At 38.5% G+C, this 25,617-nt stretch overlaps 1 protein-coding gene across 1 annotated transcript; it reads right to left on the bottom strand.

Moving 5' to 3' along the window:
- Positions 1–1,340: 1,340 nt before the first annotated feature.
- MCCC1 (methylcrotonyl-CoA carboxylase subunit 1) lies at positions 1,341–23,032 on the bottom strand. The gene is made up of 19 exons (XM_086618269.1): positions 22,974–23,032; positions 21,596–21,642; positions 20,445–20,584; positions 19,912–20,007; positions 19,624–19,745; positions 18,479–18,626; positions 17,539–17,660; positions 16,270–16,381; positions 15,830–15,911; positions 14,864–14,991; positions 12,978–13,161; positions 12,371–12,480; positions 10,816–11,032; positions 9,654–9,740; positions 9,027–9,076; positions 6,006–6,143; positions 4,574–4,681; positions 3,043–3,114; positions 1,341–1,521 (listed from the first exon to the last, which is right to left on the bottom strand). Exons 1-19 carry the CDS (start codon positions 23,030–23,032, stop codon positions 1,402–1,404), a joined length of 2,142 nt encoding a protein of 713 aa, XP_086474395.1. The 3' UTR covers positions 1,341–1,401.
- Between the last annotated feature and the right edge of the window lie 2,585 nt (positions 23,033–25,617).

Here is a 25,617-nt window from a genome sequence, read left to right as displayed (position 1 = left end):
TGGATTACAAGGAAACTTGAAGAGTATTACCGCGTGCTTTTAATATACAGTCCATCCACAGTCATTACTTTTTTACCCTTTTTGTCTGCATTGCAGGCAAAGCTGCATAGTCACAGAATCAGATCAGAGAATTCCCCCTGACACTGTGTATTGATTCAGAGATGAGATTTCAGATAATTACAGGGATCCATTTGCAGAGATGCAACCACAAGTTCAGGATCACTGCAGCATCTGTGTTTGTTCCCTTCTGCAGTATAAACCATGCTGTTATCTTAAATTAGTATATCAAAAGTTCATATGACAAGCAGAACTTAACTAAAAGGTTAAAAGATTTTGCAAGCTTGCAACAATTGAAATGTATTATTTTTTCCCTTTTCTGGTTTCTCCACGGTCCTTTTAAACAAGTTAAAATAAATTTATGGGAAATGATCAGTACGCTGTATCTGAGAAATACTTCCTTTGCATATCAAAAAACCTACCAATTTTCCCTTCTGCAACACTGCAGATATAAAAAAAAATCTAACTATTATTCTTAGTAATAGTTCATGTTGTTATAAAGACTTTGGTATACTTCATTCCAGCCAATAAGTAATATACATAAAAGATGAACGATATGAGAAAAGTAATGAGGATTTTAAGTCAGTATTTTATTTTGACACACTTTATTTAATAAGCTTATCATCTTTCTGTGCTACTACTTCATGTTTAAAGATCAAATGATATTTTTGGAAAGCAGTTATGTTCCAATTTTGATCAGTGTAGAAAATGCTAATATGTATTTGAAAAACGCTTTGTATCAGATATTTCAAGGTATATTAAAATAATTTTTGAAATGCAAGTTTTCACTACTCATTGAGGTAAATAGGAAAAAAGATGCACCAAAAATGACTAAGAGGAATACTGGGCTAAGGAACAATCCTGAATTCCCTATTCAGGCAAAAACATAAGCCACAAACAGGAATTTTGCCAGAGAAATGAATTCATAAAACAATTGTCACCTTTCAGATTTCCTTCACATCAATGTACTCACATCTCAGGTAGAAAAGGCAGCTGTGAATGAAAAGGTGGGCAGAAGAACCTTAGCTGTCTGTAACTTAGAGTGCTTACTAACCTCTCCCATCCTCTGAGTTCCGCATCTTTTTCTAGTCTCATGCCTTTTCACAGGCAAATATAACCACTGAACACAACAATCACATAGGTCCATGAGTTATAAATATGATTACAGTATAGTGATATCCAAATTTCAGTGAAGACAGCATAATTTGCAGTCAAACTATGTAGGAAGTGGAGAGGAAACCAATTCCTTAATCTATTGTACAAAAGTTTGCTGAAAATACCAAGAAATCTTCTCCTGAGAGAAAATCAGCAAAGTAGAAAAATAAAATGCACCTTCCTTGAATTTCATTTTGACTCAGCCTCTTCATCCACAAATTCAACTAGCGGAGCGTGTCTATTGGCCTGGGCACCTTCTTGGAAATTAACCTTTCTTATCACTCCTGCCTTTGGAGCCCTTACGGTATGCTGCATAGAAACAGATCAATAGTGAACCAGCAGACTACTTTTAGTTTTTTTTCCTCCTCTCTCTCTCTTCAGCAAATGCTAACATTACTCTTTGGTGCAATTGGAACACAATTACTTCCTCTGACACATCTATATTTATTTTAACCTTTTCAAATGTTATCCTAGTCCTTTTCCAAGTTTTATTTTCTCATCAATATTTATTTTGATAAGTATACTGCGGACAAAAATGCTATACAATGTTATATTTTGAAGTATGAACAGCTGAATGTTATTTTACTTCACTAATACTACTTGGTTTTATAATAAATACCAGGCAGAAATAATACAGTTTTAGTCCATAATGTTAATCATATAGCAGATTTGTTCCCTTAAGAGGAATCTGCAGATTTACTAAAGATATTTTTGTTTTCTGGCCAGGAGAGGTCTTTATTGAACAGATATTTGGCAAAATCCAGATGAAATACAAATACAGCTACTAGTGACAGTACAGGAATAGCATGTTTACATACCAATCCCCAAACTGGTTTACTTGTTATTTTATCAGGTTAGTCTTCCATTGAAGTTTTGTTTCTTGGTAGTTTTCTACATAGGGCTAGTCTAATATCAAAACATTTAATATCACATATTAAATCCTCACATCTAAGCAAGGATTCAACTAATGATTTGCTTTTTAAATTTCACATTTTATATTTTACTAGCACTGGAAAAAACACCCAAACACTCAGATAATGTCAGTCTGAGATATCGGCTGGAGAGGGACAAACATTTAGCATCTAATTGTAAATAATTTGGGGTGTAATTTTTTTTAAGTGCACAGTTGTTGTATTTCATGTAATTTTAGTGTTATTATAAAAGGGCATGAAAAGGGAAAAGCAAACTTCCTCAACAACGTTAATTCTGCTACCACAAACTTAAGTTTTAAATAAACTAATAGCCAAACCAAATCGTTTCAGGCTACAAAAATTGCATTTCAAGCCATGTGAGCCATGGTCAGGCAATGTGACAAGATATAATGGCCAAAACGCTCGTCCACTGAATGCCACATGGAGAACTACAAAGAATCTTTAGTGCACTCTTGGCAAAACTTTATGTAAATAACAACAAAAAGATTACAAATAAAAGAAAATCCTGGGCATATTTACAAAGTCACTATTACCTAAATTTCTGCGTGAAGTAACTGCAGACATTACGTATGCTTATACCACAGACAGTGAGCAAGAGATATGCCTAGGCAGTTTTCTGCTAGCAAAATGAGAGGAGGGGAGGGGAGAGAAGGATTGACAAAGCTAACCAAATGAATGTTACAACATCTGCAGAATACCATGGATTATATAATCATAATTTGTTAATAAAATAACAGCAAGTGTAATCCTCTAAAATCTAGTCAGACACAACACTTGTTTTACAGCATATGAAGTGATACTGACATCTGCACCATACTTCAATAATGCAACAAAAATGATTAAATTCTGATCAGATTTTTATTTTCTCTGTAATTAAAACCTTTTATAGGTTACTTACCTCCATTTTCATAGCTATCATAACCATTAGAGGGTCTCCAGTCTGAACCTTATCCCCTGCTTTCACCAACACCTACAATTCAAGAGAAAATTGGGAAAAAACCATGCATGTCTGTACCATTAAAAACCATCAGCTGGATCTTGGCTAGTACAATCCACTGAGTGATTCTGGTTTTACAAAACAGCCTCATAATATCGTTATTACTGTTGAACTGGTGTCTATGTTTAGTCTGTATCCAGGGCTAAAAGAAAAAGGGAAAGTTCCCGAAACCACAATCTCAGAAGAGAGCAGGCCTTGGGAGCAGAATAACAGATGAGACCCTCCAGGGACAGTGACCACTAAGGAACAGAGGGACTGTCCCCACCAACTTTCCAACTTATAGCAAGCATGACATTCCATGATGTGGAATACCCATTTGCCAATCTAGGTGTCAACTGCCCTGGCCAAGCTCAGCCCAGGTTCTTGAACATCTGGGTCTTTAGCAAAAACAATCTGAAAAGTCCTTGATAACTATGGGTATCTGCATACCACAGTTGGCTACAAACTAAAATAAAGTGTCTTATCAACTTTGTTCTCATCAAATCGGGTGCTGCAGTCTTATTAAAAATGCAGCCTACTTTAGAAACGTAGCTTTTCTGAACAGGAAATTGGTTCTATGATTCTATCCCAGCAAAACGAGGACGATTGGGTATCTAAGTTCTCCAGATAACAGGGAAAGTCAGAGGCTATAGAAAGAGGTTCAGTAACAGCTACCAAGATGGCCAGGAAGCCATTTATGTATCAAAGAAGAAACACCAGAAGAAACAATGTATATTCTACCCTTTTCAGGCTTAAGACCTTCTAATCTCAGAGAGAAACTGCAGTCCCTAAAATTGATTTTAAAACAAAATGCAGAAAGAAGATTGGAGGAGTCACCTAGTTTTTCTACAGTAACTCTGATTTAGAGTGTTCACTCAGTATGTAAGAGATTGACATTCTGTGTACTCCATCTGAAAGGGTTCATGCCTTTTATTTAACTACTAAACTCTCCTGGAAATCTCTTTTCTGTTGAAACTTTGTCACGGTACAGAGAAATACACAAGACTTGCTGAGTGAAAGAAAAAGAAAGAAAAGCAGAAACAGAAGCAGTGAAACACACATCTTAACAAAAAAGGCATTTCTGAACATTTCTTTTTTTGCAAGTGCATCTAGCATCTCACTCTACAGCCTGTAACACTTGAGGGAACTTCAACTTAGGAAGTAATTAAGATGAAAAAAAAACACTATTTAACACTATTTAAGCAGTAGCATTAGTTAAATATTCAGATCTTCCACAGCTCTAGAAAGAGAAGACTAGTAGCCTGAAAAACTCCTGGGTGGCTGCAGAAAACTCAGAGTAAACAGGGCTTTTTCCAATTAGGTGAAGTCACACAGCACTGCCATTTCTGGCCCTGATTGTTTCCTGGCAGTACAGAAGCAGGCACCATTTCTGGAACAGTGAACTTGGATACATATTGGAGAGTTCATTTCCAACTCATATTATTGTAATTACCTTTTCAACTGTGCCCGTCATGGGCGCTACAGCACTGCTTTGCATTCCCACTGAACTCACTGCAGATAGGTACCTGGGCACAGGAAGGCCAATCTGAGCGCTACCTTCCTACAGAAATAAAATTAATGGCATATGAGATAACAACATAAAATACTACTAGTAGTACACATGCTGACATACAGGGAAAGAACAGATCCAGCTTTAGGCAAACCAATCAACTCTTTTGGGTTGCAGACCACTGCTTTGCCAATGTCTAAGTCCTTAAAAGCCATGCCTGCTGCTGCGAAAAATCCGCAAGGAAGGAACTACCCTTGGGACAAGAGGCTCCACGTGGACCTCTGTACCAAACCCACACTTGCCCTATGCACACAGCAACAGCACGGAAGGTTTTAGAAAATGTGTAAAGGCTGTTTGCATAGAGGTAGGCAGGTTGCTGCAACAAGTGGGAAAGACATTGGCATCTTCACTGCCAGGCATTGCCAATATGAGAGTTTCACAATTCACAATAAAATGAATTCAGTGCGAAGTTTAGTTAAAAATCCTCACTATTATTCCAAATTCCCTTATTCCTCTCAGATTTGCTACCCAGAGTTTCCCAAAGACTCATTCTCCCTGACATCCTACCCATACCCTGAAACTCCTGTGACTTCTAGATCCCACACCCCAGACTCAACTCTGATACCACAGGAAAACTCAGCTTTGCCATTCCAAGAGTTATTTTGTCCTCATCATTGGAGCAACAAAGTTTTCACTGCATTCTGCCCAAATTCTTAAGGGGCTCAGAGCTAGAGGTTAATTATTCAAACTATTCATAATGATTTACTTATTTAGATTATGTTTTTCAATTACTTTAAGGCTCTGTAATCTTTTTAACTGGAAATAAAAAATTACCGGCCTAATCATGCTAAATGGTGTACCTCCTCTTTAAAATGCCATTATTCATGCAATGCAGATAATGTCATGGTAACTCATAATCATAATTTCACTCTTTTAATATTAGCTGCAGTTACCCTTCCTCAGACCAGTATCAATTTCTTTTTAAATTTTGAAAATTAAATACATCAAAATAAAAATATCAGTTACAAGAACTTTCAAGTACTTGTCCATTTGAAGTAATTGCTACTGTTCTATGACAAAGTTAGATACTTGACCATTTAAATATTTTGTGTTCCCTGCTACCAAACCATCATTTGCAACTCATTTGATTCACCCAACTGCATTTTATCTTTCTAAAAGTAATTAATTTTCTCACTCACTGACTATAAGCAACTAACTTCTAATTATAGCTATAAATCCAGCAAGTATCAAAACATTATGGGCCACTGTAAGAATTTCAAACTGTGATTCACATTGTCTTGCAATTTATACTGGTCGTTTACACGGACAGAACTCTGAAATTTTATACTTGTGATAATAAAGAAAGGAACTTTACCGGAAAGAAGAGATAAATGGTGTTGTCCAAAATGACCAATTTGGACTTACACACTGTTCCATTTACTGAAGACCTCAAGTAAACTGAATCACCTTCATTGAAGATCTCTCCAGAAATCAGGAACGTTTTATCTTGAATCTGAAAGTTAAATGCTTTTATAAGGACAAAACCTAACCCTTCATGAACAATAAACGAAAAGTTAGTATTTCTAGTATACACTCATAAGCTGTGATTCTTTATAGATAATTCTGGAATTTGAAAAAAAAAGTATTTTTAAATTTTACATATCCTTTATTTTTAAGTTAACAGACTGTACTCTGTATCTAATGCAATCAGCTCAGAAGATTAGCTAATTCCCTCTCCCAGTACAATTTTTATCATAAGCTATGCAACAGCACTCAAAAAACCCCCGTATATTATTTCTCAGGAAAAACAAAAAAAAAATCAGAATATTCAGTTTAGTGATGCTACTAGAATCCAACATTTTTAATTTGTCTCAGCATCTTGACTTTCTTCAAATTGAAAAATCCATACTATTCAGCTGACATCATAAGATTCCACAATGCTTTCCAAAAGACAGGTAACTTCTTCAATTTTGGAAGCTTATAATACAAAAACTACAATACAATCAGTAAATCTACAAAGGAGCAGAGAAGAGTAGTAATGGAGACAGTGTCAATTAGACACCAAATCTGCAAAAGGAGGATCAAATGGAAAGGGCAATTATTTGTAGGTAATCGTTTCATCTACGCCAATGGAAAGTGCACCTCTGCCACAACTTCGGAATGCAAAGCCAGTAAGAATGCAAACAGAAGTGTGTTACATTTAACTGATATTTTTAGTTCCAAGTCTAACAGTGGGCAAATAATCAGAGACCTGCTGATCTTTCCGGATGTTACGAGTAGAGATAAAACTCAAGTCTTCATTTATATAGTCACATACTGGTTTTCCACTGAATGAAAACGTTGTACCATGCATTGAAAGGATATTGTTCATCTGATACTGATCCCTGACAAAAAAATTGTTTGCTTGATCAGTATCCCAGCAGGGGCACAAATCAGGGCAACACCCTGCGCAGCACTGCGAGTGCTTGCCAGTTCCATGGCCCTGCAATCTGCCAGAGTTGGTTGGCCTTAGGACAAGTTTTGTAGCACTCCAGAGGCGCTGCTTTCCTTATGATCAGCTCCCAATTCTGCCTTTTCATCTCAACCCCCATTATTCCTTCTTCTCTGGGAGCCTACGTTCTCCCAGTCGCACATCGCCTCCCCAAAAGGCTCCGCTCTACGTTGGTTCCAGCCTCTTTTTATTTTTGCTGACGTTACTTATATGAGATAAGCTTAAAGTATAAAAAGCTCTCCTACATTACACATGTAATCAATACACTCAAAATAACCTGGGTATTACTTCAGGGATGTGGGTTATCTCAATATTGGTATCAGTAGAAATAAGGGTTTGAGTTACCCAACGTGGTTGTACACATCAAAGTACAATAATTTTCTCAGTACTTCTCTAGAATGCTCATCTCTCTACAGTCTAAGCAGTTCATAAATACTGACTTATTCTCGTAATTCCCTTTTTCTGAATATTGGAAACAAGAAGCTGAACTACAGAGAGGCTGTGTTCTCAAGGACGAGAAGCTCAATACGAGCCATCAATGTGCTCTTGCAGCCCAGAAGGCCAACCGTGTCCTGGGCTGCATCAAGAGGAGCGTGGCCAGCAGGTCGAGGGAGGTGATTCTCCCCCTCTACTCTGCCCTCGTGAGACCTCACTTGGCGTATTGCGTCCAGTTCTGGAGTCCCCAACATAAGAAGGACATGGACCAGTTGGAGAGGGTCCAGAGGAGGGCCACGAAGATGATAAGAGGGCTGGAGCACCCTTCCTATGAGGACAGGCTGAAAGAGTTGGGGCTGTTCAGCCTGGAGAAGAGGAGGCTCCGAGGTGACCTTATAGTGGTCTTCCAGTACCTCAAGAGGGCCTACAAGAAAGATGGGGAGAGGCTGTTCAGGAGGGCCAGTTGTGATAGGACAAGGGGTAATGGTTTTAAAATAGAGGGAGGTAGATTCAGGTTGGATATTAGGAAAAAATTTTTTACCATGAGAGTTGTAGAACACTGGAACAGGTTGCCCAGAGAGGTGGTGGATGCTCCATCCCTGGAGACGTTCAAGGCCAGGTTGGATGAGGCCCTGAGCAACCTGATCTAGTTGGAGATATCCCTGTTCCTTGCAGGGGGGCTGGACTAGATGACCTTTGAAGGTCCCTTCCAACCCTAATGCTTCTATGATTCTGGGTGCCAAATCTGAGAGAAAACTCATTCAACTCCAGGTAAAGGCAAGGAAGATATTCAACACTCAGCAAAACATAAGCCGCACAATTAGAGCCTATCACACATGGACACACAAAAACATCCATGTTTAAAGCATCTTGAGTTGTATCCTATAGGATCTCTATAGCATAGGCAGAGAAAAACGCCAATTCTATGGGGCACCATTCAATTATTTAACCAGAAGATTTACTACTCTCATAATTCTTCATCTCAGTTGGTAATCACTTTCCAATTTCCATCTTCAAAACAAAAAAAGCGTTATCTTACAGATAATGGTCTAGAAAGCTTTTATTTATCCCACAAGAGATCCATCTCATGTACAGAATAAAGCAGGAGTCCTGTGGAAAAAAAGTCTTTTGAAATGCAGATTTAAATTTAACTTATAATGTTTTAGAAAGACAAATTTAAGGAAGAGAATAATAAAGAATAAGATCTTCAAATACTAGAAAAACAAATGCTTTTCTTAGCCTTATTTTCAGAAGCATTTTAGTAGCTCTTCCATGTCAACCCAGCATCTAGCAAAGACAATTTCAGGCCAAAATAATAGTCTACAACAACGGCTGCAAGTAAACCAAAACCAGAATCCTGTGCCAGTAATTACCAAACAACTTTAGTAACAGTTAATAACAAGAGAAGTGTACAAGAAACTGATTCTTCATTTAACTAATGAAATATCTTCAAAAAAACGAGACTTGTACCTGCATGTTGTATGACCCTTCTTGATTGTAACTTACAGCAACATCCACAACTGTTCAATAAAACAAAACATGTATGTGAGTAGATTTAATTACAGGATCTAAAGAATAATGACGTATGAACAATATTTAGCCTATCTTTCTTGACAGAAAAAAGAGACCTACAAATACTAAGAAAAGAACAAGTATTTTCAGATTGGCTTAGTACACACTGCGGATTTCATGCTGAATTCTAGACAATTTGTTTTTCAAAAATGAACACCTGATGTTATGCTCTGAAATCTATATTAAGTTATCTGGACAGAAAACAGATTTTTGACGAGAAAAAGTGCTAAGCACTTTCACATCAAAGTGAAATAAAAAAAAGTCAATGGCACTCAGCTCTTTTAAAAATCTCAATCTTTCATTTAAACGATGAACATTTTTAGTGTCATTTGAATTTGGTTTGTATCTCCTTAAGATCTAAAACTGTGGATTAATCATGCAATTTTTGAATTCCCCAGCTTAAATTGCATTAAGCTCATACTGCTTCTATTTGCTGTTTCTTACCCTGAATTTTCAAGCACCAGTTGAAATAACTTTAGCCATAAAGTATCTCCTCTCCCTCCACACACTTTTTTGTTAACTTACTGTTTTCCCCATCCAGCAGAGACAGTTTTCTAGTATAACGTATATTTATTCTTCTACCAGTGCTGGATGCAAATGGTGAGAATTTATCTAAAACACAAAATACACAGATACATTTCTTTCATTCTACTCTGGCAAAACACAATACTTGGAACTTACATGATAAAATCGCTGTCCTACTATTACTACCATCATGCTTCTATATTTACATTGCACATAAAAGACTTGGGAAATCACTGAAATAGTGACACTCCCTCACTCAGCTTCAATACTGAACAAACCGAGGCTGTGTAACCTAGAGAAAACACGGCACTAACAGCAGCGCTTACTAAGAAGAAGGATATTGAACAGGACATGAAAGCACGGGAATTGAACTGCAACACAGCAGATTCAGATTAACCTTTAAGTGAAGGTTCCAACTGTAAGAGTAGTCAAACATGGCAGCACATTGCCTGGGAAGACTGAGGGGTTTTCTGTTACTTGGAGTTTTTGAGAATGGATCAGACATACAGCTATCAGATATTGCCTGATTAGTTCACTGTCTCCTGAAGCAAGGGAATAGTACATAGGAATCTTTCCAATGCCATTCTCCCATGTTTCCAGAACAGTTAAGTGGAGGAGGAAAGAAAAATAATGAGGTTGTTGGCAGCATATATTAGATTTATATGAAGTTATTGTTAACAGCAATCACAAGCCCCACTGGTATAGCCATTAACAGCATCAGAACTCAAGAACGTTCAGCTCCTGGAGTCCTGTTCATTCCAGTAAACCCTACTGCCTCTCCCAATCCTAGCAGAGTCAATTTTATCTCTAAAAACCTTGGGCCAACTGTAGGAATAACAGTGACAGATACTCACTGTTCATGCTTGTAAAGAGCAAAGAGTACACAGTGACACTGATTATGAATCCCAAGGTCTTTCAGATAGTGACTATCTGAAGTGGGAAGCAGTCTGTACATTACCGTCGTGATATATTCAATATCTGTCCCTTAACAAAAGTTATAGTCTGCTCTGTGTGTAAATATCCAACAGATGCCAGAATACAGAACCCTAAACAGGCACAGAGTAAGGCAAAAAGGGAGCATGCAAATTAAATAATTGCACATGAGCTCACAGCACTGTCTCATCCAGTCACAAGTAAAATAAAACAAAAGAATGATCCTTACCATCTGACTGATCTCTAAAAGCATCTGTTAGCATTTTCTCTTTCAGTATGAGTCCTAGAGCTGCCTGACACATAACTTCATGTGGGGTTGCTTTTTTGGTTGGAAACAGTTCATCATGGTGTTGAGGAATGAAATTAGTGTGCACATTTCCAGCCTCAAACTGCGGGTGTCCTGACAGGCTCAGTAAGAAATCAATATTAGTGCTTAATCCTACAACCTGAAAAAAAAAAACCACAGCATATTGACAAATTCAAATGAAGTTATGAACGAATATACAGCTTTCTGCTCAACTCATGCATAGATGATAGATGAATCTTTCTTCAGACAGCACCAGTAAAACACAAAGTTTACCAATAAAATGTAATTAATTCAACTGGTATGTTTTATTACCAATGAAACCATTGCTTTTAAAAAAGAAAAAAATAAAACCAAGAGTAGTTTTCTCAAAAGCACTCTGTTCTCAAAATGCTACCTTTGTTCACTGTGAAGTCAAAGAAAGTTTCCCAGCGATAGTAATGAGAGGTAATTTTGGAAAAAAAACACCCTACTGTTTCAGAAAATCATGCTCTGAGTATTTAAAAGAACACTCCTAATATGAAAAGTGCCTCTTATTACAAATTAGTTATAATAGTTTCAGATATCCCATATTTGATCTTTTAATAGTAACAAATGGGAACGGTGACTTTTATAAATTTACTAGATACTATCCATCTACTGTACTGCAAAATACCTAAGCAAACAACATGCAAATAGAACTAATTATTTTAGAGAAATCAGTGAAACTGGTAACTACATTGTGCTGTCAACATTTATTGACAGAACTACTAAGAAAATTTTGAAAAAAACCCAAGAGAATTCTTTTATGTCTTTCACTTGCAGTAATCTTCAGTTTTAGCTAAAACGATAGTGGGTCAAACATTTTCAGTACCTCAATCATGTTTATGCTGTTGATTTAAAAGTGTAAATTAATTCTGCACAAATAATATTCAGTCTCACCTCAAGTCAAACCTTCTGATTTTGACCTTTGAAAATAGATACAATACCTGTAGTTTTTACAGGGCAAAAAGGGATCACTTCTCAAAAAGAACTGACAGCATTAAAAATTATCTGTATTTCTTTACTACATATATAGTCTAAAAATTTGATTGTTTTTATAAGTTAGAAATTAAAAGTAAACATCATCTGACAAATTCCACCTACAAATTCCTTTAAGAAAGTTCACACTACAATTGAAAATGTTGTTCTTCAGCCTTACTCTTCTACAAAGTCCCAGCTGCATCATCCAGCTGCAGATATTGCAAACTTCAGAAAAATCTATGTGTAAAACTGGACTTCAAGCTTATCTCTACTCACTCCACCAATGAAAACAGTTTGCACATTGGGCAAAAATACAGCTCTGCAAGTAAATAATGAATCTGAAATGGCAGTGGTAAGGCAGCCTCCCTCTTAGAAACCACTTTTGGTTTACTGTAGTATTTTATCCATATTTTATTAACTCAAGATGTTCACAAAGTTAGTTCAAGATCTGAAATCATACTGGGTTCCTTCTGCTTACATTATATTGATGCAAACTGTATCGCAGCCTTCTCAGTGCTGCTTGACGGTCCTCAGCCCAAACAACCAGCTTTGCAATCATTGGATCGTAATGAACAGAAACTTCATCACCTAAAATATATTAAAAGATGCTGTAACACCAAACCAAGTATTTTCTGAAAGTTGGTAATGCATAGTACTGCACACCATATGGCACTAAACTCCAACACAACTGATAGTCGTATTTCTCTATGTCCTTGAAGTACATTAATCTTTAACAATGCGACCTGGAATTTCAACTCCAAGGACAACTTCAGCACAGACTTTTGCAGAGGGAACATTACTCAAATTCAGTTTTCTTTGTTGCAACCAGAATGCAGGATTGATAAATTGTGATGAGAATACAATCAGCATGATCCAATGGACGGCAATTTGGATAGAGGTAAATAAAACATTCAGTGATTGACCAAAAGTACATGAAGAATCACAAGGAATAGTAATTCTGTAGAGATTTGTCTTTGTAACAACACCCTGTAGGACAAACTTATTTAGGCCAAAGAGGGAAATGCTTACAAAGAAAAGCTTTTGATGTTAAATATTTCTGATTACATCACTGCCTTCAGTTTTACCTTGTCTGACTCCAGTTTCTATCCTGGTGTAGCTATCAGGTGGTGGGGTGGATAAGTGCAACAACGGCCCAGCCCCTGGCATGAAGTTATTATTAGGGTCTTCAGCATATATTCTAGCTTCAAATGCATGGCCTCGGAGCAGAATCTCTTCCTGCGTTAGGGGAATCTTCTCTCCTGCTGCAACCTGAAAACAATAAGTTTTTTCTTTAATGTGGGATCAATATTCTGGAGTGCCAATATATGAAATATTAATCTTTCTTCTAAACACAAACAACTAGAAAGCACATTAAAAAAAGCTCAAGGGGGAAAAAAAAGTGGTAGGTTATAAAAGGCTAATTCTGAAGTTACACCTTCCTTTTCTCTGGGAGTCAACAGTCAAAGGATTTTGAACTACTATTGTGTAAATTGACCTTTTAATATTTCACACAGCTAAAACATAATGGAAAAACAGTCTAATTTCTTTCCATTGGTTATGTCAAAAAATATTTAAATGTTTAAGTTAAAGCCTGGTCAACTAAGACAAGATTTCGTTAGAGAAAATTTGCTCCAAAAGCAGATGATAAAATGGATTACTGGCAGTCAGCACTACTGGCATATGCTGTTGATTCTTCTGCATACTATGGAGCCTGCACATTTAAGAGAATGTTTCTCTAAGGGGATTTTTAACAATTTAAGAACCTGATATGGGGAAGAAAACATCGTTTTATTACTCAAAGGAATTAACATTACAAATACCAAACACCAACGCCACATCAGTTTGAGACTAAAAATTAGGCTTTTTAGGGACAAAACAATAACAAGAAGCCTGATGCTATTAAGCACAGAGGAGTCCCTTTACCAGGAAGCTACACAATTTCCATCTACATGGGAAAATACAAGTTCCTATTAAAAAATTCATAGCAACACTTTAACTTCTTTTGAAGTGTCAGGGGTTTTCCATGCTCTTCTGCCACCATGGATTACAGCAGAGACAGCAGAACTTAACTTACACTTCAAAAAAAAAGTGAAACTACAGAAAAACAATCTCTCCAAGAACTGACAAGACATTTTCTATCTATTGACTCATTAAGCCATGTGCCAAGATCACTAAACCTTTCTATTTCTTTCTCCTTCTTCCAGTTTAGCTTGATCCCTGCTCTAACTCAGCACTCAATACTGAATTTCCATTCCCAGATCAGGAAGTCAAAAGATCCTCCTTTTTGCATCAGCATTTGCCATTTTAGTTTTCTTTCTTGTTACACTAAACACTCCCACCCTATCTACTTCAGCTCAATATGTGCTGCTGTCCTCACTTTTGGATTTATCTAACCAAAATTGTTTTTCACTTTCTGTTCCCTAAAGTCCAAAACTTCCTGTTATCACTTGAATGTGTGAACAATCTCTCTGCAAATGGGGTGTGTGAGGAAATAGCCTGTTTTCAGCCCACACAACTATGTATTTATTTTACAACGTGACTATACTGGTGTAACACCAGACACATCGTTTTGTGAAGAGTTTTCCTCCTATGGCCTGATCCAAGAATGATTTTGGGCCAGAGATACATTTGAAATAGAGTTTCAAAAAATTTTGGCATGGCAAGGGAAACATCAGGACCCTACTCCTCCCACTTTCCATATTCTCTATAAACTCTCTAAACATACTTAAAAAAATGTTTTTTCTCTACACAACTGGAAGAAGACTTTGCTGGAATTCAGAGCATCTACACAATGCTCTGTAATCAAATACAGTGATAGGAGATGTTCCTTTGGAGGAACATATAATAATATTCCTATTAGCTGAATAGGAGATGAGGATCTGAAAACCCATCTGGTCTCTCATAAGCAATATCAAAGAGCACTATTCACCAGACAAGAGGAAATCTACACATAAAATCAATTAACACTTACCCTAAGCTGCCATTCCACCAAGTCTGTACCAGTGATCATCTCTGTAACTGGGTGCTCTACTTGCAGTCTGGTATTCATCTCCATGAAGTAGAAATTATGTTGCGAGTCCATAATGAATTCCACTGTTCCTGAAGTATTTAATAAAAGGGCACTTCACAAAACAAGACTTTTTCAGAAAGGACACCTAGGACACTTAATTGATTTATACCAGGACAAGACTATTATTCCTAAACCAGATACACTGAATTTCATTAAATTCTACACAAATTATCATAACTGAGGTCTGAAAACAGAAGGTTTCATTAAATTCTACACAAATGATCATAATTGAGGTCTGAAAACAGAAGGTTGTTTCCTTGCACATTTATATATCCCGTGCTGTTTAGTAGCCATTCTTCAAATGAAGAGCTGCATTTTGTTACAGCTGTAAAAAGTCCATCAAACTCTTTATTGTGTACATGTATAGAGTGTGTAATTATTTTTTAAAAATCAGTATCCAAAGAAAGCAGTGAGAAAAGTCACAAATAATTTTAGTGTGTTATTTTTTTCTTCTGGGAAATAGTGTGGACTTTACAGGCAAGGAGCTGTGTTTTGGGGTTGTTTTTTTTAAAGGCTTTACTGTCTGAATACAAAATATTGTTCTTTGTATGCTGAAAGAGAAATTATTTTTCCCTTGCTCTGTTCAAACTTACTAACATTCATAATGCTCACTCTCCAAAAACAATCTAGTTGATTGAATTATCTGCTCTGAAATTTTTTTCTTTCTATTCTTCAGCTGCCACTGGTCTTGAGCTCAGTTTAAATTTGTAATTACATCAGAATTAACTATGTGATTATTTGCTTAAACCTCAAAAGAACTGGGGGATGTGCGTCATACTCTAAAACAATCGGATGCCATTTGCCTTGAGGCTTAAAGTCTTATGAAGTTAAAAGCACCCCGGAGCAGTCATACCTCCACAGACTTACCTGCTCCCACATAATTCACTGCTTTAGCTGCTTTGACAGCAGCTTCTCCAAGTCTCTTTCGAACTTCAGGATTAATTCCTGGCTGTAAATAATAACAAAAGATTATAAATTATTGTGAATTCTGGTGATACTAAACCTACCATGCATGAATATTTTGCAGTATTAGCAACTGTTGTGAAATCTTTATCAACATTATACTTGAAATCTACATAATTTTGCCCTGAGAATAATTTTCTAAAGAAATTTATTTTTTCAATTAGAACATTGAAAAAAATGTAACTGAAATTAAAATTAAATTTCAGCAGCAGAATTAAAACAGGTACTGAGAATCACAAATAAATTACTACCTGCTAAGTAAATTCAATGGGAGTTAGCAATTACTATAAAAAGATGTCAGTTCATAAAAAACACTCATAAAAAACAAAGAACTTTCTGCTCACCCCTGGTGCCTCTTCAATGATCTTCTGATGTCTTCTTTGCACACTGCAGTCTCTTTCAAACAAATAGACTGCATTGCCATACTGGTCACCAAATATTTGGACTTCAACATGCCTGTTTCATAATAATAAATGTTTCAACATATTTCAGTAAGGCACCAATTCTGCAACTGACTTCACCCAAACAGACTCTGAACTTGTACACGCACAGTCCTGTACACTTCAGTAGGATTTCTTATAGGTTTAAGTATCTGCCCTCAAATAGTCAACAATGTAGAAATAAGGCTGCTACTGTTCAGGATTGCAACTGGTTTAGACTTCCTCAATCTCATAAATGAAATGAGATTCTACATGCCAGCTACTGCAGTGAAGCCTCACAGGCCACAGGATAAACAAGATACATTACCTAAAGGCTGCTACCTCTTTATTATAATAAGAGTAAAACCACTTCACTACTATTTCATAACGACGTTTTTCCTCATAATTTACTGTGCAGCAATTCTCAAGGGGCAGCAGCCTGGCTCAGGAATAACATTGTTTATTTCAACATGCCATTTCAGAGGACAACTATTTGGTGCCAGAATTTCATTCTATGAATAAAACTAACAAAAATCCGTCACCATTCTGATAATCCTCTGATGCTGGCAAAAGAAACTCCCCAGGAAATTAATGAGATTTTTCTCATGCCCACCTGACAGCATAAGCAGGCCCTCAGGTTTTTCAGAATAAATGCTTTCTTTATAGCGATGCTTCAAGAAAAAACAGATGTAAAGTACAAGAGTATCAAGCAGACCTCTGTGAGAAGTTCTTTACAAAAAATAAATTAGCTCAGTTTCACAGGTCAAGCATAAGCTAAAGACTATTGCTTCCATTTTATATATAAAAATAGAGAAAGATTAAATAACTAGTTCTGGACACCTGAGGGCAGCAGAAATACTATGACAGCGTGACTCAGGCCTGTAGTTTAAGTATTATAAAGCAATTTTTTTCCTAGATGTAAATCAAATTTAGACAGCTCACTCAAGGAAGTATATCAATGTCATTATATGTCACTGTCGTGTCTCCCAAACAGTTGTATTTTAATTCTTATCATTCAAAACATAGTCCTTACAAGAAATTCAACACACTTTAAACAATTTTGACTAAGTTAACACCTGCCGTAGCAAAAATAAAACACACGAGACCAATTTCCATTCTACTTCTAAACCAATTATGTTTATGTAACAGTAGAATGAACACTACAGTGCTTATATTAAAACATCTATTTCTCACCTTGGATTATCTACAAACTTCTCAATCAGCATTGCGTCATCATTGAAAGACGACTTTGCCTCTCTTCTAGCTGATTCTAGTTGGTCCAGAAACTCCTTTTCTGACTGAGAAATTCTCATTCCCTAAAATACAGAAAAAAAAGCATATCTAAACATCTGAACACATGGTACATAAAAATCCTTGCTGCACACAAACAGGTACATGACTAAAATAGCAAGAAACGAGATTAACAACAACACTTTTCCCTTCTGTCTTAAACTTTAGCAAAATGGTGTATCAACCTCCAGTAACATAATCCCAGTAAGTACCACTGAATGTGCCGTAAGAAGTGTAAAAAACAGACATCATTCCATTCCTGTGGATGTGTACAAAATTCAATTTTATTCTTAAATATCACAGAAATTTTACGAGACTGGCAGAGAACTGACTTCATTACGAAATAAATAGAGCTATTTTGTAAATAACTAGAAATGTCTATCAGTCTTTTTTACAGAAATTTATTTCAGAGTAAATTCAGATTTAGACAGGGAATTCACCATATATTAAAAGGTGTCTAGACACCAAATACTTAAACGGTATTTCTAATCGCTTCTTATGCAACATTTAAAACTACTGGCAAAAAAAGGTCACAGAAGCTATCACAAAATAACAATTTAAAGTCATCTAATTTCACACAAACAAATCCATAGGACAACTTTTATGTTTACGTGAATTACTTGAGATCCACTGAAATAAAGTTCTTCCAATTTATGCTAGCTACTTATCTTGTGCGTGATGGCACAAATGGAAAAGAGATTTCACACTGCTGGACTGGACATTAATAATAAATTTTAACCAAAAGTAGTTTATTTGTTTTTAAAGTTTTATTTTGGAATATTCAGTTACAGAAACCAAGACAAGACAACTTTATACCATGTGATAAACAGATTAGTTCCTTTACCTTTCCTCCACCTCCGCGAACAGCTTTAATCATTACTGGATATCCTATTCTCTTGGCATGTTCCTTTAGACACTCATCTGATTGATCTTCTCCATGATAACCTTCAACAACAGGAACGCCAGCAGCAGACATTATAGCTTTGGAAGTGCTTTGACAGAATAGTTTTATGTTTAGAATGATAATAATATTGTTTCTTACTTTAAGCTCCAAACCTGTGCATGTTCCCAATATTAATTCTCCTCAGAAAAGTAGTTCCCCTGACCTCAACAGGACTACTTACATAAGTGGGTTGCATACGATTTGATAGCAATTCATCAAACATTTCAAATGGGGGCCTCCAAGCCCTCCAGATACAAGCAGTAGTCAGTTTCAGGTTTACTTCTCTTTCCTACCTTTTAACCCACATTATAGAGGCCAAAAGCTAAAGTTTTCAAATTACAACACTGTATCCTGCCAAAACTACATTTAAAGTTGCACAAAGGCAAAACTGCTTTCGTGATACAGGCTGGAATCATACCACACATAACACACTCAAGCACAACAACTATAACTTCAAATATGCTTGCAAAACTAGTTAAACTACAAAGGTAATTTACTCTCACATTAGGAAGTGATAAAAAAATTAATTATCTGAAATTACACAGTTCATGTGTTGGTAATAACCTTATTTCCATATTCTTGATTTATACTTCATACCCTGGAAACATTTCTTTGATCTAAGTAGCTATAACTAAGATCCTCTGTGATGAACAAAACTTACCACTTCATTTTACATGAGCCACAATAACCACTGACAAAATAGTGTTTCTTTTCCACTGTTCTTTTGACCAATATACAAGACATCCAACCTGACTGCTGAACCCTTACCTGTGTAACACTGCAACACCCTCATTCTGGAAACCTAGAAGCAGTTAGGTATTGAATTATTAAAATTCTAATAACTGAACAATCTTGATTGTTTCTGTGCCTATAGGAATCCCTCACCTATAAACCTGGAGCTTATTCCTTTGAAGAAAGCCATAAAAATAAAAGACAATAAAAATGGACAGAATAAAATAATTATTGAGCAACTGGTCATTTGTTAACAAAATTAGCTTTGCCAAACTGTAAATTGCATAACCAAGTAACAAATTAGAAATAGGTACCTCTTAATACCCATATCTCTGATAGCAGATGAAGGTGGACCTATGAAGATGATGCCCTCTTGCTTGCACAACTCTGCAAACTCTGTGTTTTCTGAGAGGAAACCATAACCTGGATGAATGGCCTAAAATAGAATAATGTTACCAGCCTATTTTTGTATCAGCTTAGCTTAGAAAACCCTGAAACTTCAGCAGCGTGCTAGAGAAACACAAGATAGAAACACCATTGGTAAGAATGAAGAAGTAAAGAACATGGAAGAAATGGAAGATTTAAGGTCGTGATCTATCTACCTGTGCTGCTGAGACCTTGGCCACCTGCATTATTTTCTCCATGGCCAAGTAGCTCTGCTGTGAGGGTGCTGGACCAATGCAATATGCTTCATCTGCCTGTTACAGAAAAAATACATACAACACAGATTGTTTATTAGATAATAAAGAGCGAATTTAACTGAATTTCTGAGCTAGTTATATCGTTTATCAGACTGCTAGCATGCAACTGTTTAAATCACTGCCTCTCTTCACGGACAGACTCAACTGGGTGAAACAAATTCTGACATTCTTCCCAAAATAAGAGTCCATTCTCTAACACCCAGTGCCACTCTGGAGTTAGAGCTCCGAACTTTAACGCGCTTCCTCTAAAGTTGTCAGGTGCAGACCCAGAGACTAAGCAAACTTTTCACTGATTCAAGGAAAACTTGGAAAGTAACTCTACAACAGTGAAAATCAACTGCATTAGCACACACATCTACTTTCACAAGGAGCTTATTAATGAGAAATATTGTCAGGAACGAACGTCAATCACAAACTTAATGAATATACTTCACCATTGCTACATGCATGGAATTTCTGTCTGCTTCGCTGTAAACTGCTACAGACTTCACACCCATCTTCTTTGCTGTTCGCATCACTCGGCACGCAATTTCTCCTCGGTTTGCAATAAGAATCTTCCCTATGTTGTGACCTCCTGTTCAAAAGGATGAAATTTTAAAAGAAATACATCCTTACAAACATTCCTGGAAGTAAAGCAATTTTAAAATTCAGATTTGTTTTTCATTATTTATAGTGTTTATGCATTTCTTCCAATAACGAAAAAACACATGCTCCAACCAAAAGCATTTCCATGCTATTCAGAATTTTTTCCTTAGAGTCTTTATGCAGAAGTTTGTTTAAGTCTTTTTTTCTTTTTAGAATCCAAGAAATACATTCTAACTCTAAAATAACACTTAAACATAAAAGTTGATGCTTATATTTTTACTGCATACTTTCTGGACTAACTAGGAAACAATTAACACCTGCCCGCCCTGCAACAAAAGTGATTCATGTTTCTTTGAAGAGCACTATTCTCCACTGATACACAGTCACAAAGAAATAACAAGGTATGATGGGGTTTTTGTTGTGGTTTTTCTTTTTCTTTTTTTAAACAGTGACTTACAAGCTTCTAATAAGTCTCATGACAGCAGTTAAAACATGATTGAAATATAAGGCCAGCACGTCCAGAGACCTCACAGGCGGAACTAAATAGCTTAAAACTAACTAATAAAATGAAAATATGTCTCTGAATTCTAAAACCTATTTTTTTAGGCAACATGACAACAGGGTCAGTTTAAAACATCTTGCTCAATAATTTTAACTTTCCTTCATATATTGTTTAAAAACCGTTACGCCTAAAAAACAATTCTCAGTCTTTACAACTTTTGTATCAGAGAAAGACTCAGAGGAAAACATTACAAAAAGAAACAGTTTTCATTGAGTATACCTAAACATGACAGATAAAATTATTCAAAATGTTTACGCGTTAAAGATTATTTCTGTTATGTCAGCTACAGACTACTGTTTTCAAAATCTATACAAATATTGAATATTTATTTTTAAAAAATTACAGTTTTTCAACAAGTAATGGTTTAAATCTAATTGTAAAACAATCTACATTACACGAGCAATTAAACCTTGTAGTTAAGGAAGTTAAATTTCATACCGATCGTTGAGGCCCATTTCACAAATCTTTGTACTTGGTTCCATTGCCTGTACAATCATAAACACAGAGAAGTCTTACAAAAATATATTAAAAATTGACAACTGAGATACTTTCACTTTTCAGGTGAGAGAAGGACAGCACTAACACAGCTTTGAAGCTTTTGATACAACTATTTATACAGAACGCGTTCAAGTACAAGGAAGGCTGAGCAAACTTCACCAGATCTCTCATTAAAAGGGTTTTCATTTAGACACAACAGAAACAACAAAATGACCCCTTGCTTTTTTTAGCAGCATTCAAATTGAAATAGTTAACAGAGTTGATTTAAACAAAAAAAAATCTATTAGCCAACATTTGGCATTTATCACAGAGAAGGCAACCTGAAGTATTCAGAAAAGACGCCACAAACAATCACAGAACAGAAAAGCTTAAAAAAGGAAGGAGGAGCTGTTTATATGGAGAGAAAAGGTGCAAGAGAGGAATGTGGAAGATCACGAGAAAGAAGAGCTATGAAGAATCTCGGAAATTAAGTTAAACCTCAAACTATTTAAAAGTACTAAAGAAATTAGACAGAGAAGGCTGAGTGACTGGAAGAAACTTTAAACGTAAACTCTCGGAACTGCTTTAATTAACATACAAATCAACTTTGGAATCTTGGCTCAAATCCAACAAATCTTAAACGGTACCAGACAAAAAGACACGAGACGTCCTTAGCACCACACGACCCAAAGCTCAGCTTCAGTAACAGGGGAAATCGGTGCATTTCCGATACTTTTAACAACCGGCTGTCACGGTCCCGAATTCCTCCGCACGGGATCACAGCCGGGGAAGGGCGGCTAGGGCGGGCGGGCGGCGGTGGTCACGGAACCCCGCGCACCCGGGGCAGCTTCACGGAACACGGACCAACTGCTAACACTGCACTTGGGGACTCCAGGTGGGGATTTTTCGCTCCTTCTTTCCACAGAGGAGCGCGGGGCACCTGGATCCACCCCCCCACACACACACACACCCCCCCACACAAACACACACGCCGGCACCGAGCAGCGGGCCCGGATGGCGGCCCAGCTCTCTCGCTCCTCCCGAGGCGCAGAGCCCCTTCTCCCTTCCTCCCTCGGGCAGGCCCGCTCCAGGCTCGGCTGTGGGAAGCCGCCCCCGACAGCCGCCGCCGGCTCCCCCCCGAGCGCGGTCCCTGCCGCCGCCGCCCCTGCCAGTCTCCGTTAACGGCCGCCGCGGCGCGCACCGCCCCAGCGGGGAGAGGGGACGGAGGCGTCGGCCGCCCCCCGGGCAAAGCGAGGGGTGAACGGAGGGAGCGCCCGCCGCCTCCGAGGGGCTGCGGGGCCCGGCGCGCCGTGTACCGCCTCCCCCGCCCCGCACTCACTGCCGCCGCAGCGCCCACAGGCAGCAACGGCCGCGCTCCGCCGCCAGCACCAGCGCCATGTTGGCGAGCGCGGGGGCCGCCGGACGGGGGTGTGCGCGCGGGGCCGGCCGGCAGTGGCTGCCGCGGCGGGGGCGGGCTGCGGCGGGGAGGGGCCGCCGGGCGGGGCGGGACAGCGGGCGGGGGGGAGCGGAGTAACGGGGCGAAGGGGCGAAGGGCGGTCGTGTGCTCGGTCCCGAGCGGTCCGGGAGAGGGGGTGGAATGGCTGTGTGGTGGGGCAGAGCCGGGAAAAGGCGGCGGGGATTGGGTGACACCGGGAAACTGGGCAATAAAACGGCAGATGAAATAAAATTCAGATGAATGTGAAGCGATGCACGCCGCAGAAGGACTCCTGGCTTTATTTATGGAAGCATCGGCTCCGAGCGACCGTGTTCCTTCAGAAATTACATCCGGGGTTGTCACAGAGCAGCGACACTAACCGTGAGGGCGGTCGGGGAGGGCACGCGGATGCCCGGGCCCATGACATCCCTGTGCCCGGTACCGTGACATCCCTGTGCCTGCGCCCGTGACATTCCTATGCCCGGTACCGTGACGTCCCTGTGCCCGCGCCAGTGACATCCCTGTGCCCACGCCTGTGACATCCCTGCGCCCGGTACCGTGACATCCCTGTGCCCGCGCCTGTGACATCCCTGTGCCCGGTACCGTGACATCCCTGTGCCCGGTACCGTGACATCCCTATGCCCACGCCCGTGACATCCCTGTGCCCGGTACCGTGACATCCCTGTGCCCGCGTCCGTGACATCCCTGTGCCCGGTACCGTGACATCCCTGTGCCCGCGCCTGTGACATCCCTGTGCCCGGTACCGTGACATCCCTGTGCCCGCGCCTGGCTCCCCGGCACGAAACCGCATTGTGTGCGCGGCGGTGGTCAGAGGGCAGTGGGACCAGCACATCCCACCTGCCGGTGAAAAGAGCATGGACACGATCGGTACCGCAGGGTCGGTCACCCTTGTGCGGGGCCTCACTCCAACTTCCAGACTACAATAAAGCATTTCCAAAGTCATATTTCACATGACCATGATTTTAATATTAATTATGTAAAGAAATTTAAAAACCTCCAAAAAGTAGCACCTAGCCAAAATAAGTATTTCTAGTTGCTGTTTACAAATAGCAGAGCTACCATACCTTTTCACGAAAGGGATACGCAAGCGATCCGTTGTATTTAACACGTCTTACACGTTCCCCATACTCTGAAGCATTAACAGTTTCTTACACAACGAGCATTCTTGCTACGCAGGTAATCTCTGCATGTTGCGCTGTTGCTTTTTTTGATTTGGCATGGTGACCTGTCACACCAGTGACCGAGTGGTTGTAGCGGCTTAAACGGATGCCCCATCAGCTTGAGGAAATTGTATGGTCCCTGGAACTTGGCTGCAAGAGGTGGTGGGTTCAGCACTTGCTCTAAAATGAGATTGTAAAAACTAAATTATTAAATGAAGCTTCCACTTTTCCATAGTTCATTCACTTCATTCTTCTTCAACATAATGTGCTGACAGCATAGATCCTCCTTTTATCTTTTGAAATCCGGATTTTAAAAAATTTCAGCATGTTTGTCTCTATAAACACAAGATGGCAGCATTTTATATAGTTTACCATTAAACGTTAGGAAGAGCTACAGATATTTTACAATACCTAAGTGAGAAATAGTGGAGGGGTTTACGCTTTGAACAGTAGAACTAATGGAAGTTGCAAACACATTTATATTGCAAATCTACTCTTGGTGAAGGCATCTTGCTGGCATGGCTTTTAGGGCTTGCAAAGTCGAGGTGGATCACCACATTGTATACTCATGTTTGAAAGCACAATGTAGTAAACCAGAAATGCAGAAGATGATAATTTTCTCACTGACACCAGTAATACACTGGTAATGTACATAGATAGAGGCACTGTGATGAACCTAGTGATGTACTGGATAGGTTGGACTGGCAACATTTTAAATTTTGTTGTGGAAGCTTGGCGTATTTTCAAACCTGCTTTATATTAATAATTTGAGGGGTTTCTCATTTTTTTTTCCATGAGCAGATTGTGAACTTCATAATTTGTTTGAAATATGAATTCATTTGCCTTGAGGAGATGAAAAAAATGTCATTCCCTGGCAAAATACATGAAGTTAGACATTGGCTGGACTCATGAATCATATTCTTCAGAAGTTTCTGGCGTATAGGAAAGCCCCAGCAAAGCTGAGGTTCAAAACCAAGATCTGTGTCCCTAATCTGCACAGATTTTCTGACTCAGATTGGACATTTTCCTTTTTCCCAACAGCCATTTATTTTGTTTCTGCATGTAGGAAATGCAACCTACTTCTTTTTAAAATTTTGAAGAAAGAGTTAAGTAAAAAACTGAGTCCAATTATAATTTAATAAAATACTTGGGATCTACCAACTCCATAGGCAATAGGACTTGCAGAAAAAGGGAAATGCAGGTTATGACATTTTGTGGCTAGCTGGAAAAGCCCAGATGCTGATAAAAGCCCAGGAGTGTGAGCATTGCTGTGGCCGATGAACTTCAGACATGCATACCCCTGCCTTATTGGCATGCAGTGACACAGCCATGGATGAGAGAAAGAAAGTGTAGTCTCTGAGTGTCTT

This window comes from Tauraco erythrolophus, chromosome 11 (assembly GCF_009769465.1).
Source record: "Tauraco erythrolophus isolate bTauEry1 chromosome 11, bTauEry1.pri, whole genome shotgun sequence".
Classification (NCBI taxonomy): domain Eukaryota; kingdom Metazoa; phylum Chordata; class Aves; order Musophagiformes; family Musophagidae; genus Tauraco; species Tauraco erythrolophus.
This window is presented reverse-complemented; position numbering and strand designations above follow the sequence as displayed.

Excerpts from the sequence above, each read along its gene's own strand:
- MCCC1 (XM_086618269.1), bottom strand. The coding sequence starts at position 23,032 with ATGGCGCTGGTGCTGGCGGCGGAGCGCGGCCGTTGCTGCCTGTGGGCG. Across the intron at positions 12,481-12,977 it reads AGAAACTGGAGTCAGACAAG|GTGATGAAGTTTCTGTTCAT; the intron begins GTAAAACTGAAG and ends AATATATTTTAG. Across the intron at positions 11,033-12,370 it reads ACAGTTTGCATCAATATAAT|GTTGTAGGATTAAGCACTAA; the intron begins GTAAGCAGAAGG and ends TTTTTTTTTCAG.